Source organism: Macrobrachium nipponense, chromosome 15, assembly GCF_015104395.2.
Source record: "Macrobrachium nipponense isolate FS-2020 chromosome 15, ASM1510439v2, whole genome shotgun sequence".
NCBI classification, from domain to species: Eukaryota; Metazoa; Arthropoda; class Malacostraca; order Decapoda; family Palaemonidae; genus Macrobrachium; species Macrobrachium nipponense.
This window is the reverse complement of record NC_087208.1, coordinates 2,391,508-2,405,444: the sequence shown is the minus strand read 5'-3', so window position 1 is coordinate 2,405,444 and position 13,937 is coordinate 2,391,508. Positions and strand designations below refer to the sequence as shown.

At 46.1% G+C, this 13,937-nt stretch overlaps 1 protein-coding gene across 1 annotated transcript in view; it reads left to right on the top strand.

Annotated features, from left to right (window-relative positions):
* Window positions 1-13,937, top strand: part of LOC135226968 (ATP synthase mitochondrial F1 complex assembly factor 2-like) — a 76,963-nt gene that overhangs the window by 54,394 nt on the left and 8,632 nt on the right. Inside the window, exon 6 of the mRNA XM_064266672.1 lies at window positions 8,772-8,952. Within this exon, the coding sequence (XP_064122742.1) occupies window positions 8,772-8,952 (181 nt within the window). The remainder of the gene's footprint in view (window positions 1-8,771; window positions 8,953-13,937) is intronic.

Sequence of the window (13,937 nt, the reverse complement as noted above, 5' to 3'; positions counted from 1 at the left end):
TGTGAAGAAACCGAGGATTTCTTTGGAGTCGCTCTCCTAGTAAGGATCGAGCTGCGTCTCCCGTGAAGGACTTTGTTAAGTCTCCTACACGTGTTTTTGGCTAGTCTGCAGGCGCAGATTACGGCTCTGGCTGACTCTTTGATTGTGACTTCTTGTCGTAGGAAGGACGTCTCGCTCCCGGTAAAGAAGTCCAGGCGCTCTTCTCCAGGTTTACGCTATTCGTCAGTAACCGCCTCTCTCCAGGAGTGGATCGTAGTACGAGGCGCTCTTCAACGGACAGGCGCTCTCCTGCGACATCGTTTCTCCGTCGGACAAGGGGCATGCTTCCCGTAGACGAGCCTCTCCTGACAGGCGCTCGTCTCGAGACAGGATCTCTCCCGCTGGCAGACGCCAGGAGCCTGGTAGGCGTTTTTTCTCATGGTAGCCGCTCTCCTTCAGGCTTCCGCTCTCCTGTGACCAGACGCCCTTTGGTAGACAGGCGCTCTTCTCCTGTCAGCCGCCTTCGCTTAGCAGGCACCAAGAGCCTGGTAGGCGCTCTTCTGCCTTCAAGCGCTCTTCTCGCCGATTTTCGCTCGTCCTCGAGTTAGGCGCCGGGAATCTGTCAGACGCTTCTCTCCTGGTAGGCGCTCGTCGCCAGAGATTCGCTCTCCTCGCAGCAGGCGCCAAGAGCCTGATAATCGCTTCCCGCATGACAGGCGCTCTTCGCCAGGCAGCCGCTCTCCTTTAGACAGGCGCCAGGAGCCTGATAGACGCTTTTCGCCTAATAGGCGCTCTTCGCCTAATAGGCGCTCTTCGCCAGATTTTCGCCCTGCGTTCGTTAGGCGCCAAGAGCCTAGAATACGCCCTCATCCTGACAAGAAGAGTTTTCAGGCAGAATCTCAACGAAGTTATGACTTCCCCGGTTAGGATCGTGAAGGATCTTCGGCGGAAAGAAGAACAGGATCCCTCGGAAGAAGAAATTCCTAAAGATTCCTCCGTTTTCTTCATACAAGCGTTTGACGGACCTGTTGCTTCAGGAATTCGGAGACGCCCTTTCTCCTGTCGCGCCCTCTGCCTCTATCGTTATTTCGACCTCGAAAAACTTCGAAGGTTTCATCCTGGTCAGGATGAAGCCTGCAATCTCTATGAAGAAGGCGCTTAGAGGTTTTGGTGAGTGGCTTCTTTCGAAGGAAGAGAAAGGGAAGACGGTGTTCTCTTTCTCTTCTAAGCTAACTGGAAAAACTAGGATTCTGGTATGAATCGTTGGAGAACTCCCTTGGGCCTCGTTCTTCCATCCTCGGCAGACTCGGACTTCTCTTCACTCGGTGGATTCCTCTCGACGCTCTGCCTCATGTCTGCTAAGACGACATGGGGGATGAATGAGCTTGACCACCTGTTGAAGGGAATGTTCCGAGTCCTGGAGGTGTTTAACTTCCTAGACTGGTCTTTGGGCGTTTTGGCCAAGAAGACGCAGACCCCGGATTCCATTTCACCTGAGGATCTTATCAGTGTTCTCACGTGTATGGATAAGGCAGTGAGGGATGAGATCAGAGTGAAGTAGCTTCCCTTTTTGGAGCGGGAGTGATCAAGAACCGATCTGTTTACTGTTCGTTCCTGACGAAATCAGTATCGCATGCTCAGAGAGCCTCTCTCCTGTATTCTCAGCTCTCTCCTCAACTCTTCCCTAAGAAGATCATTTCAGGATGTTTCTTGTGCCCTTTCAGCTAAGGCTACACAGGACATGCTAGCCCAGTCTACCAGGAAGCCTCACTCTTCTTTCCAAGCTAAAACCAAGAGAGAGACTCCAGTTAGGCAGGAGCCCTTTTGAGGAGTCCCTCCTGCCAGAGCTTCTTCCTCTAGAGGATCTAGACCCACTAAACGAGGGAAGACCTTCTCTAGATCCATCAGAGGGAAGAAGTAGGATTCAAGTTCTCCAGACATCAGTGGGTGCCAGACTTCTGAAGTTTGCCGACGTCTGGCCCAGAAAGGGCGGACAACTGGTCACTCTCGATTGTCCGCAAAGGCTACCTCATTCCCTTCTTATCAAGACCTCCGTTGACGACGACTCCGAGGGAGTTGGTAGCCAAGTACAAGGACCCCATCATGAATCAAGCCTTCTCTCTAGCAGTAGATCTTATGCTGGAAAAGGAGGCGATAGAACTAGTGAAAGATCCTCATTCTGCGGGTTTTTACAACAGACTGTTCCTAGTTCCCAAGAGCTCAGGAGGATGGAGACCGGTTCTGGATGTAAGCGCCCTGAATGTCTTCGTAGAAAAAAAGGAAGTTTCGCCATGGAGACAACTTCTTCAGTGTTGGCGGCTCCTTCGTCCAGGGGACTGGATGGTGTCCCTAGATCTTCAGGACGCTTACTTCCATGTGCCTATCCATCCTTCTCACGGAAAAGTTTCTGAGATTCATGATGGGAGGGAAGATCTTCCAATTCAGGGCCTTGTGCTTCGGCCTTTCGACAGCCCCTCAAGTTTTCACGGGTTTAATGAAGAATGTAGCGCAGTGGCTACATTTGGAGGGAGTGAGGCTGTCTCTCTATCTAGACAATTGGCTGATCAGAGCAAGCTCACAAGAACGATGTCTGGAGGACCTACAAAAGACACTGACTTTAGCAAGTTCGTTGGGGCTCTGGTGAACTTCCAGAAGTCACAATTAATCCCCAGTCAAGAGCTGATATATCTGGGGATTCGGATGGTTTCTCCGGATTTCCGGGCATATCCGTCACCAGAGAGGATTGCTCGTTGCCGAGAGAAACTAACGACCTTCCTAGAGAAAGATGCATGAACAGCGAGGGAGTGGATGAGTCTGTTGGGGACAACTTTCCTCGCTGGAGCAATTCGTTTCTCTAGGAAGGTTGCATCTCAGACCTCTCCAATTCTTCCTTTACCGGAACTGGAGGTGTCTCTCTCTAGACCTGGAATTCTCCTTCATGATATCAAAAGGAATCAAGAAGGACCTTCTGTGGTGGGCAGATCCTCTCCGATTTGCAGAAGGTCTGTCTCTGTACATGCCAAACCCGAACCAAGTATGTTTTCCGACGCGTCGGAGACGGGTTGGGGTGCGACCCTAGGGTCAAGAGAAGTGTCAGGCACCTGGGAGGGGGAACAGGTGTCCTGGCACATCAACAACAAAGAGTTGATGCAGTGTGGTTGGCGTTAAAAGCCTTCGAGCCCCACGTCCGAAATGCTATAGTTCAGGTCAACTCGGACAACACCACAGCCTTGGCTTACATAAGAAAGCAGGGGGGGACACACTCTTTCTCCCTGTACGAAACAGCGAAGGACTTGCTGTTGTGGTCTCAGGCAAGGAAGATCGTTCTCCTCACCAGGTTCGTACAGGGAGAAGAATGTCAGAGCCGATCTCCTGAGCAGGAGGAATCAAGTGCTCCCCTCGGAGTGGACTCTGCACTCAGAAGTTTGCCAGGACCTGTGGAGGTTATGGGGCAGACCTCATATCGACCTTTTTGCGACAGCAAAGAACAAGAGAATAGACCTCTACTGCTCCCCGATCTCGGACCCAGGAGCAGTGTCAGTCGATGCTTTCCTTCTAGACTGGAGAGGTCTGGACGTCTATGCTTTTCCGCCTATTCAAGATTCTGAGTTCAAAACACTGCATAAAGTTTTGCGGCCTCGGAAGCGACAAGGATGACGCTGGTAGCTCCATTCTGGCCGGCCCAAGATTGGTTCACAGTGGTACTGGAATGGCTGGTGGACTTTCCAAGAGCTCTTCCACAAAGAGTAGATCTGATCAGACAACCCCACTTCGACAGGTATCACAAAAACCTCCCCGCTCTCAATCTGACTGGCTTTCGACTGTCAAAAGTCTTGTCAGAGCGAAGGGGTTTTCAGCTAAGGCAGCGAAGGCTATCGCCTCAGCTAGAAGGCCCTCTACCCTTAGTGTCTACCAGTCAAAGTGGGACGTCTTTCGCCGTTGGTGCAGAAACCAGAAGCTTTCCTCTTCCAGTACCTCTGTGACCCAAATCGCAGATTTCCTGGTTTTTCTCAGGGAAAAATGCGGGTCTTGCAGTTTCGACCATCAAAGGATATCGGAGCATGTTAGCAGCTGTGTTTAGGCACAGGAACTTAGATATCTCCAACAACAAAGATCTACATGATCTGCTAAGATCTTTCGAAACTTGCAAGAAACCCTCGTCTCAAATTCCGAGCTGGAACCTGGATGTGGTTCTTCGTTTCCTGAGGTCCTCGAAGTTCGAACCTCCCCAGTCATCTTCTTTCAAGGATCTTACGAAGAAGGCTCTGTTTCTTTTGGCTTTAGCATCTGCAAGAGAGTTAGTGAGCTTCATGCTCTAGAAGGAAGGGTAGTTTCAGGAGATTCCGTGATTGTTCCTTCCTTCCTTCTTTTCTAGCTAAGAACGAGAACCCCTCAAATCCTTGGCCAAGAGTTTGAGGTTCCAGGCTTAGCTCCCCTGGTAGGGGAAGAGCCAGAAAGAACTCTTTGCCCTGTGAGGACTTTAAGATACTACCTCCAGCGGAAGAAGTCTCTTAAGGGCATTAAGGACAGACTTTGGTGCTCTGTAAAGGATCCCAGTAGACCATTGTCTAAAAATGCTTTGTCCTTCTTTATTAGAACCTCGTGAAGGAAGCACATTTGGCTTGCGGTGAGGATCAGTTCAAGCTTTTGAAAGTCAAGGCTCACGAGGTAAGAGCCATTGCTAGTCCTTGGCTTTCAACAAGAATATGTCACTCCAGAATCTGATGAAAGCAACATTCTGGAGATGCAATTCAGTATTCGCGAATCACTACCTTAGAGACGTCACGATTACTTACGATAAGTGCTTCGCGTTAGGCCCGTATGTATCGGCGGATTCGGTGCTGGGGCAGGAGCTGAAGCATATCCTTTGTAAATTTTTCCCCTATTGTTTGTATTGTGTTTTTTACTGGTGGTTTTGAAGATGGATGCGGGTAGGCATCTCTTTCTATTCGTGTATTGCTAACATTAGAATGGTTAGGTGATCTGTTTGTGCTAGAGCTCCCTGCATTGGTAGTGGTCAGGCTCTGTCATTTAAGAGGGCGAATCCCCATTGACATGATCCGACTTGGATTCTACTGAGTAAGTGGATATCAAATCCCTTCGGTAGACCCAAAGAGTCTTTTCAGCTGTAGGTCACGCCCTCGCTGTAGCTCTTCAGGCTTTGCAGACTAATAGACAGTAACTATGAAGTCTTCAGCCTTATCAGGTAAGAACCAAGGTTTGTTAGTATCCTACAACAGATGTTGTTTCCCCTTTTTCCTTGTTAGCTCTGTCTCTTTCCCTCCACCAAGGGTGTCAATCAGCTAAGTATATATCTGGCAGGAAAGTTCATGTACAAAAATGATATTGTTATTTTACAATAAAGTTTTGTACATACTTACCTGGCAGATATATACGATTGTTGGCCCTCCCAGCCTCCCCTCAGGAGACAGGTGGAAGAAAAATTATGACTGGAAAGGGGGATTGGTTCATACACCTTCCACCCAGCGGCGGGTGGGGTAGATCACCTGACCTACCTGTCGCATTTGCCGCGAGTTTTGAATTCTGTCGTGACGTCAGAGACGTAAGCTAAGTATATATCTGCCAGGTAAGTATGTACAAAACTTTATTGTAAAATAACAATATCATTTTTATGTTGGAGAATTCTCAGTCTGAGGCAAAAATAGTTGTTGAAACTTGATACCAAGATGTTTAATTTGAAGTAGGTCTGAGTAGGGGAAACTTCTACTTACCTGTCATAAGCTGACACTCTTTTTACAGCTGTGAGTTACTGTGTCTTGCTGTTCCCTAAATGACCATTAAATTTAAACTTGTCTCATCTTTTGTATTGTATGAAGGACAAGCAGGTGTTTGGCTGCCTGATGTCCTTGATGTTAGTATAAGCAGTTTTGTTCTACAATGGTAGATCCTGTTAGGAGTGTGCTGGCTGGTATCTGCAATAGGGGGTTTTGGCATCAGCAGAGGAAGGACAGCTTAAAGATATTTGCCAATTTCTTCAGTGTTGTCTTTAATACTGAATCTTTGTGGCACCTTCTGCCTCTCTCTCTCTCTCTCTCTCTCTCTCTCTCTCTCTCTCTCTCTCTCTCTCTCTCTCTCTTTCTCTCTCTCTTTCTCTCTCTCCTGTTCATTTTCTTTGGGCTTTCTGAAGGGCATACATGCATGAAGTTGGGCTACCAAGCTGTGCTTTCCAAGTTTGTTGATGTAGGCACATGTGCAGAGTTCCCCAGGGGAGACTGGTGTGTGCCCTTGCTTCAGCACTGACTACATCTACTTCTTTGGTGGCTTCATTTTAGCTCTGATGGATGTTTCTGTCCCTTGGTATTCTAAGCACCCTTTCTTTTGCTGCTGTTTTTGCTGTTGTTGTCACTAAGGAACTCAATGTTTTTGAGCCTGTTGTAGTAGATGTGTTGCCTGTGGAAATAACATTGTGGTAACAAGCACAGGCCATACACCTGTAATGCTGCTGCCTGCCATAGCATTTCTTTGGAAAAAAAAGTAAGACTTATGTGCAGATTAAGGTGAAGAAACCAAGTACGTATGTCTCACCTTCCTCCTCACTTTGTTATTGTTTTTTTATTAAGCTGGCTTTATGCCAGCATGGGCTCTTGCTCATAGAGCAACCTGTAAGTCATTTTTTGATGTGCAGGTAAAATTTTAAGAATATATAAGTGAATACTTTGTGATTTATGAGCATACCAGTGAAATGGTATGAAATGAAAGGTGGACAGGTGAGGTTACAAAAATCTTTGAACCCTCAGGCACCCATCAATAGGAGATGGCTTAACAAAGTGGTAAGGAAGAACTTTAGTAGAGAAGCAGGATAATTGCTAATTCAATAATTAGCTACTATCAAAAGACATCCCCACAGGGCTGCTGCATAAGGAAATCTTTGGGAGGGAAATGCTATATTGTCCGTCAGTTTCATGAATTTGATCGTTTATGTTTTGAAAATCCTCTTTGGTGGTGTTTGTCTTCGACATGTGAATGATTTCACACAGGATATGATAGATGTCAAATTGAGGGATTAGCATTACTGGCTTGGGGTTGTCTGACAGGTTTGGGAGTAGGGAGAAGGGGAAGGGAGAAGGCTTGAGGTACAGGGTTGGGAATAGATTGAGGAAGGGTTGTGGGCGTTGGCTGCTCCGTTTGAGTCCCTTCCTCATGACATGAAACAGGAATTGCTTTCACCACTTGTTGGGTTGTTTATAACTGTGGCTCTGGAGGTGTAGGTTTGGGTGCTAGTATTGCTACAGGAGTTGGCTTTGTTTTGGTTGGCTCTTGCTTTCAACTGTGCAATATGAGATAAATGGGCACTGCAACGTTTGAACCATGTATGATGGCGTTCGGAACAGTTGCGGCACTTGGGTGTTGTTGGTCCCCCTTTTTTCTGTTTATCCAGATGCAACATTGTCTTGTGTTTCTACTACAGATGACGCTTATTGCAGGGTTCCTGCAATGGTCCTGGTGATGACCATATTGCTGACATTTGTAGCACCTAAAGAGGCTCTGGTGTGTATTCCTCTGTGGGGAAGTATCCCCATATCCTAAGCCATACTTGCCACAGGGCTGGTCCTCTGAAAGTGGTAAGGATCTGTGAAGGTGCTTTGTGTCTGGTTAAGGACCTCTCTGCATTCACAATATGAAGGGACTCCAAAAGGGTGCCAAAAGGGAGCTCTGTTATATGGTTACCGATGATAGTCTTGTTTAGTTTTTCATTTGGATTCAGTAACTGGAATGCCTTGTGATCTTCAGGAGGTCAACTGAGGCTTGGTCTTTTGGAGTAATGGTGAATTCTCCTCTGTGATTCGGTTATGCAGAGATCTGGATACCAGGATTGTTCTTTTTGTGACCCACTACTGCCATGTACGAGGTCTGTCCTTCTGCAGGAAGCACTTGAAACTTCAGTAATGGAGGGTACTCACTGACGTCAGAGACTGGAGGAGGAGGGTGTAAAAGCTGAATGGGAGGAGGTGAGACAGAGGAGAAGGAGGAAGACGAGGGGTCCAAGGACATCGGAGGACGAGGAGGAGAGGTTTGCAGGGAAGAGGAGGAGGTGGAGGGCGAAGGGGAATATGAATGGGTAGGCTATTAAGGTTTTACTTGGTTGCCACTGGATCTCTTCGAAGCTGGTGGCGAGATGTAAAGTAACCAGAAGTCGGCTGTCTTTTCTTCCTATGACGAGTCATGGTTTTCACTTCACTTTGACAATGATAGACACTTCTAACTGTCGAGGATAATCTAAAATAACAGCTGCTAAGCTTAGCTTCTCGTTGGATGAGTGGTTTTTATGCTTGCCTACCAATTTGGTGTTTGATTCTCGGCTCTGCCAACACGAAATCAGAGGAATTTATTTCTGATGATAGAAATTCATTTCTCAATATAATGTTCGGATTCCACAACTGTAGGTCCCGTTACTAGGTAACCAAATGGTTCCTAGCCACGTAAAGATACCTAGCAGAGCTGTTAATCAGCTTAGTGTTCTGGTTAAACTAAGATATACTTAATTTAACTTAAGGGTGAGTGATAAGGCTGTGACACTGCCAAAAATCAGCGCAAGGCAAAAACACTAATTAGGGGGTGATGTATTGCATAAAACCTGCTCATCACCAGGCTCTCCCTCCTCCTGATTGAATTCTTTCTCTTTGTCTTCATCTAACCCTTCTTCCTCCTGTAGGGTAAAGAAGTGGTGAACATATATCTGTACAGTATTGTTATCACAGTTTTAGGTACGGTAATGACTTGAGGAGATATTTTTCACACAACTCTTTGAATAACGTATCCTTACTTTTCAGGGTGCAGATGACCTTATAGAGCTTTTGGAGAGAGAATGGGATCCTCTGTTGGAATGGTTTAATAAAAAATTTAATGTGAACCTTAAACCCTGTGATGGAATCTGTTGTGCTGATATTTCTGCAGATATTAGAGAAGCAGTACGGCGTTATCTTTTGTCATATGATATATGGGCAGTTCATGGTAAGTATATTGTGATTATTTTTTCTCCAAAAGCCATGCATATTTTTGTGTTAAAGGTGTAAAACATAGGTCTAATCCCATCAAGGAAAAGCTGGGATAGTGTGCAATTTTCTCATTTTACTCTGCTGTTATTTATAGTTGGTGATTGTTAATCAAAACAGTCCTTGTTCATACGTGGAACAAACCTTTGGTGTTAACACTAGGATAATCCTCTAGTGCCAACTGGAAACCGGTTACAACAATCAAAGATTGTAAAGCAAGGAATCTGTGGTATTTGGCAACTCATGCATATAGGAGGTGGAAGCTGGTCACTGACCAGGCCTAGGACCTTGTGACGTGCCAGTCTTTCTTTAAGGAGAGAGAGGTCTCGCTTTTGCACTCTCCTTCCCAAGCCGGTTTCTTTGTTAGCCTGTGATTTATTTGTGCTTTCCTTTCAGTGTGTGTGTGTGTGTTTGTGTGTGTGCATGTGTGTGTGTGTGTTTTTCATGGATTCCACCAAGATTTCTTTGCCCTGTCAACGTATGTGTCCGGGCATTCCAGGATTCCCATGTTCAAGGTTTTGACGTCTTTCATTACTGACCCCCATACCATTTGCAGTAGGTGCCGTTCCAATTTTTATACTATTACCAACCCTTGCCTGGAGTGTCATTCCTGGCCTGTGTTGCAGTGGAATGCTTTCTACAAGAAAGGGAGCACTGTATAGTATCTACTTGCCCTTCTTGGGAAGGTTTCTTGCCTCCCAGAGTGGACAGTTCAGCGTCTCCTTCTTCCAAAAATTTTCCCTCTGCTACTTTTGATGCCCTGTCTCCTTCCTTTTCTTCCATTGATTCATCCTTGGGAGTGTTGGGAGTTGCACAGGATGATTTTGTGTATAACGTGTCCCCATCTCTCATGGGAAGTAATCTCCCTCCTTGGAGGGAAGAGGCGGCTCCATCTTCTCCCTTTGTTTCACATACGGAATCGCTCAAGATGGTGGCTGTTGGGGTGTCCCTAGGCCTACGGGGTTCACCCTCCTTGGATGGCCTATTGTCACATTTCATGTCTGCTTGTCATCCTTCTCCAGTCCCCCTGACAATCCCCCTCATCCAGGTCTCCACTACTTTGGCTCTCGTGTGCTACCACCTAGCAGGACACCATTGACAACTATGACGCTTACTGGGTTGCCTCTTATCTCACTGCCAATGAGACCATCGACTCGCGCTGCCATTCCAAGTGCCGTCATGTCGCTCCCAGCATCCTGTCATCCTATGACTTCGGCTGTAATGTCGTCTCTTCCACCGCCTGTTGCTATGGCATCATTACCATCTTCGTTTATGACGTCACTGCAGTCGCTTGCTTAGCCATTGGAGACGTTCCTTCAAGGTGTGGTTGATAGGCTGGACTCTGTTTTTCGCAAGAGGTATCCTGTACCTTCTAGCAAGAAGTGTCGTGGAAGGGGAGCTCCTTCCCCTCTGCCATCTCCTTCTCCTCCTCCCCCTTGTTCTAGGGTCAGATGTTGAAGGATTCACAACTTTGATACTTTGTCTTCTGAGAGTGAGAAGAGTGTTTCGCTGTCTTCCCAGTACAGCCATGTCTCACCCCTGCACCTACATTTACATGTTCCAGTTCATGATGGCCTTCACAAGTGCCTCAGTGATGTGGTTGGTATGGTGTTGGCGTGCCACCTCGATGGCCATGAGTTCGATTCTCGGACATTCCATTGAGGGGTGAGAGATGTGTATTTCTGGTGATAGAAGTTCACTCTTGACGTGGTTCAGAAGTCACGTAAAGCCATTGGTCCTGTTGCTGAATAACCACTGGTTCCATGCAACGTAAAAACACCATACAAACAAAATGATGGCCTTCACTCTCCTCAGAGTCTTCAAGCTGATTACCTCAGCCTGTTTGAATTCGCCATGAGGATGATAAGGTTTCGATTAAGAGGTGGAAGGTGCCTAATGCTCAGGTCACTGATCCTGCACCTTCCAGGAGTTCTCCTCTCCCAGAGGCTGATGCTTCTCATCCTGTTCTGCTTCCCAACTAATGTGTTTGTAGTGGGAATTATGAGGCTGTGGACGGTCGTGGACGTAGACGTGTTTCTCGGCCTAGTAGGGCTTCTTCGCTTCTGCATGATGAGAAGGGCTGCCTTTCCCCAGTGTCCAAGAAACCTAGGCTTTCAGGTTCTCATTCTCCAAAGAGTTCCCACTTGTGTTGTTCACCTTCCAAAATTGGGACCTTCCTCGAGACCAGTCTCCTCCTCCAAGGCGTTCTCTAGTGCGTCACTCTTTATCTCACAACCGTGTATGTGAGTCGTCACACGGCCGTGTACGTGGTTTGTCGCACAAGCATGTACATGGTTCTTGGCTTAGGCTGTGTGCATGTGATTCATTGCTTGACCAAGTTCCTGAGCCCTCTTTCATGAGATCTTCCATCATTTGAGGTCCTAGTCCTTACAGTGGAGGGTTTGATGTCTGGCTTCCAAGGGATGTGGATCCTTCTATGCCTTCTGCTTTGCGTCATCATTCTCCTTTGCTGGAGCCAGAGGAGGGGGAGAGTCAAGAGTTTCTGCATTCTGTTTCTGAGGTTATTGATCCCATTCGTGAGTTTAATAATCTTAGGGTGAGGACACAGACTTAGTCTTCTCTGACCCCTATGAACATAGAGGCCTTGCTCGGTCCGAGGCAGGATGCTAGAACTTCGTTTAGGCTTCCTTGTTCTGGGCATGCTCAATCAATTTTGCAGCACATTAATGCTTTGGTCTCAGGGTCGGAATGGCTCCCTGTGCTCTAATGATTCATCTAAGCTTCTCCCCCTCCTCATGTGTGCCATAGGAAATATTATTCTACTAATGTTGTTCAACTGCTGCCTCATCACCTTAATTCAGACCTGATTTGTCTAAAGCCTGGCTCGACCCTGGGTCAGGTAAGGGATGAGGGCCCTTCGTTGACTTCTCAAAAGGCCTTAACTCTGGACTCTGCTGCTCCTTCTGTCTTCCAGACCGTGTTGTGGTTGGACTTATGGTCTACTGCAGTGGCCAGGATAGCATTGTGTCGCTCTGATGGAGGTTTTGTTAGCTCGCCAGCCAGTAGAAGTTAATATGGAGGTGGAGCCTAGGATAAAATTCAGCCATGGCTGTCCTGAGATTCTTCTCAAAGGGGTCCCAAATTGTTAAGTAATTATGTCTAATGGGAGCTCTTTCCTCTCAAAAGGAAGGAGAAGTGTTGTCTATTCCTTTGAAGAACTATCAGCTACTAGGATACTAGAGACAAATTGCTATATTGTTGCCATTAACTCATGTTTCGAAATCACCAAAATATTTTGAAATTGTCTTAACATGATTGACTGTTTTCAAAGTGAAGGGACAGAAGGCTTGTGGCCCAGGAGAGGGTACTGGTTCTCTAAAATTGTTTCTGTGCTATGTTTTCCATCAAACTGGAGAGAGGTTGCTACTGTGGCTGTCATTGCTATATTAATAGACAGGATACAGTAAACCCCCATATTTGCGGGGGATGGGTACTAGACTTCCCCGCCAATAGTTGAAATCCCCGAATACTGAAAACCCCTCTGAAAACGCTTAGAACTGCCCATTTTGATAGTTAAAACATAAAAACCCTCTAAAAATGCTTCTACTGCAACTATTTCAATAGTTTTATCACAAAAAGTTCATTTAGTCACGAAAATTATATGAAAATACTGTATAATTTGTGAATATTTCTCAGTGAAAATAGGAGAGTCTGCGAATTGTGAGTCCGTGAATAGTGGGGGTTGACTGTATCTCCTTTGATGGTTTCTGAATTTGTATTGAAAGAGGGACAAAGCACCATTCAATGTTTTGAAAGGCTGCTCTATCCAGAAATTTTACATGTTCAACCAAAATCAGTTTTCCTTACATTAAGAAGGTATTTTTTGTCTAGTGAAAGGATATACATTGAGACATCTCACCAAGGGTTATCATTATCATTCTTAGGGGCAGATATTGGTGTCCATACTACATTCTGATTTGATGTTTTATAGTCCAACCTGGTCATATTAATGTTACCAGTTGGAGGTTCGGGAGTGAGTAGGCTGTCTTTATATGGGCATGAGTTTTTCATTACCTTGCTTCAATGACCTAAGTTTTTTGACAAGAAAACCAGTCTCTTCATGGGCAAACTGTTCAGCCTCTCTGTCCTCTAATTTAAAATATAAGAAATTTTTTACACATCATTCCCAATTCCATCTCCAGGATAGACCTGAATTTGTTTTGGGAATCATAGATAGCATCTCTGGTATGCTGATGCTCAGTAACAAGGTCACCCTTGATACTGTTTATGATTTCCTCCCGAGCAGAATCCATGTTTGGGCCAATACTCCAAAAGCAATGGATTTTAGGGACTCCCACTTCAGTTCCCTCAGTGGAGACAGAGTCTTTCCTTGGGAGGGAGGTCACTAAAACCCGTCATGAAGTGGATATACACACTGAAATTTTCCTCCTGAATCTGGAAGATCTAGGGGACAGTCTTCTGTTTTACACAAGAGAGACACCTCCAATGAGAATCTTGCATCTTTTATGCAGAACAGATATTGAAGGAGACCCTGATAGGGTCCATCCAACTCCATCTAGAGTGTGTGTACCTTCTAGTGGGTATTGATTTATCCTGGAATAATATACTGCTGGGCAGTGATATATATGGCTGCCATGGCTCAGTCAGTTCATGCAGGCTTCCCTGATTGGGAAACTCTGCATAGGGGGAGAATTATACTCTTGTTCTCCTAGATAAGTACAGACAGTCCCTGGTTATTGGCAGGGGTGCTGATTAGTGAAAACCGCCATTAACCGAAACTTGGCAAATTATGGTGCGTATGGCACTGATAATCAGTTAATGGCACCTCTATTAGGTCTGTTATGGCGCCAGAACTCTGTTGGCACTTATAACCGTAACTCGGTGTGTTATGGCGCCATAAATTGCAGATTTTATGGTGCGAGACAATTGTCATTAACCGAGTCTGCCGATAACTGGGTGACC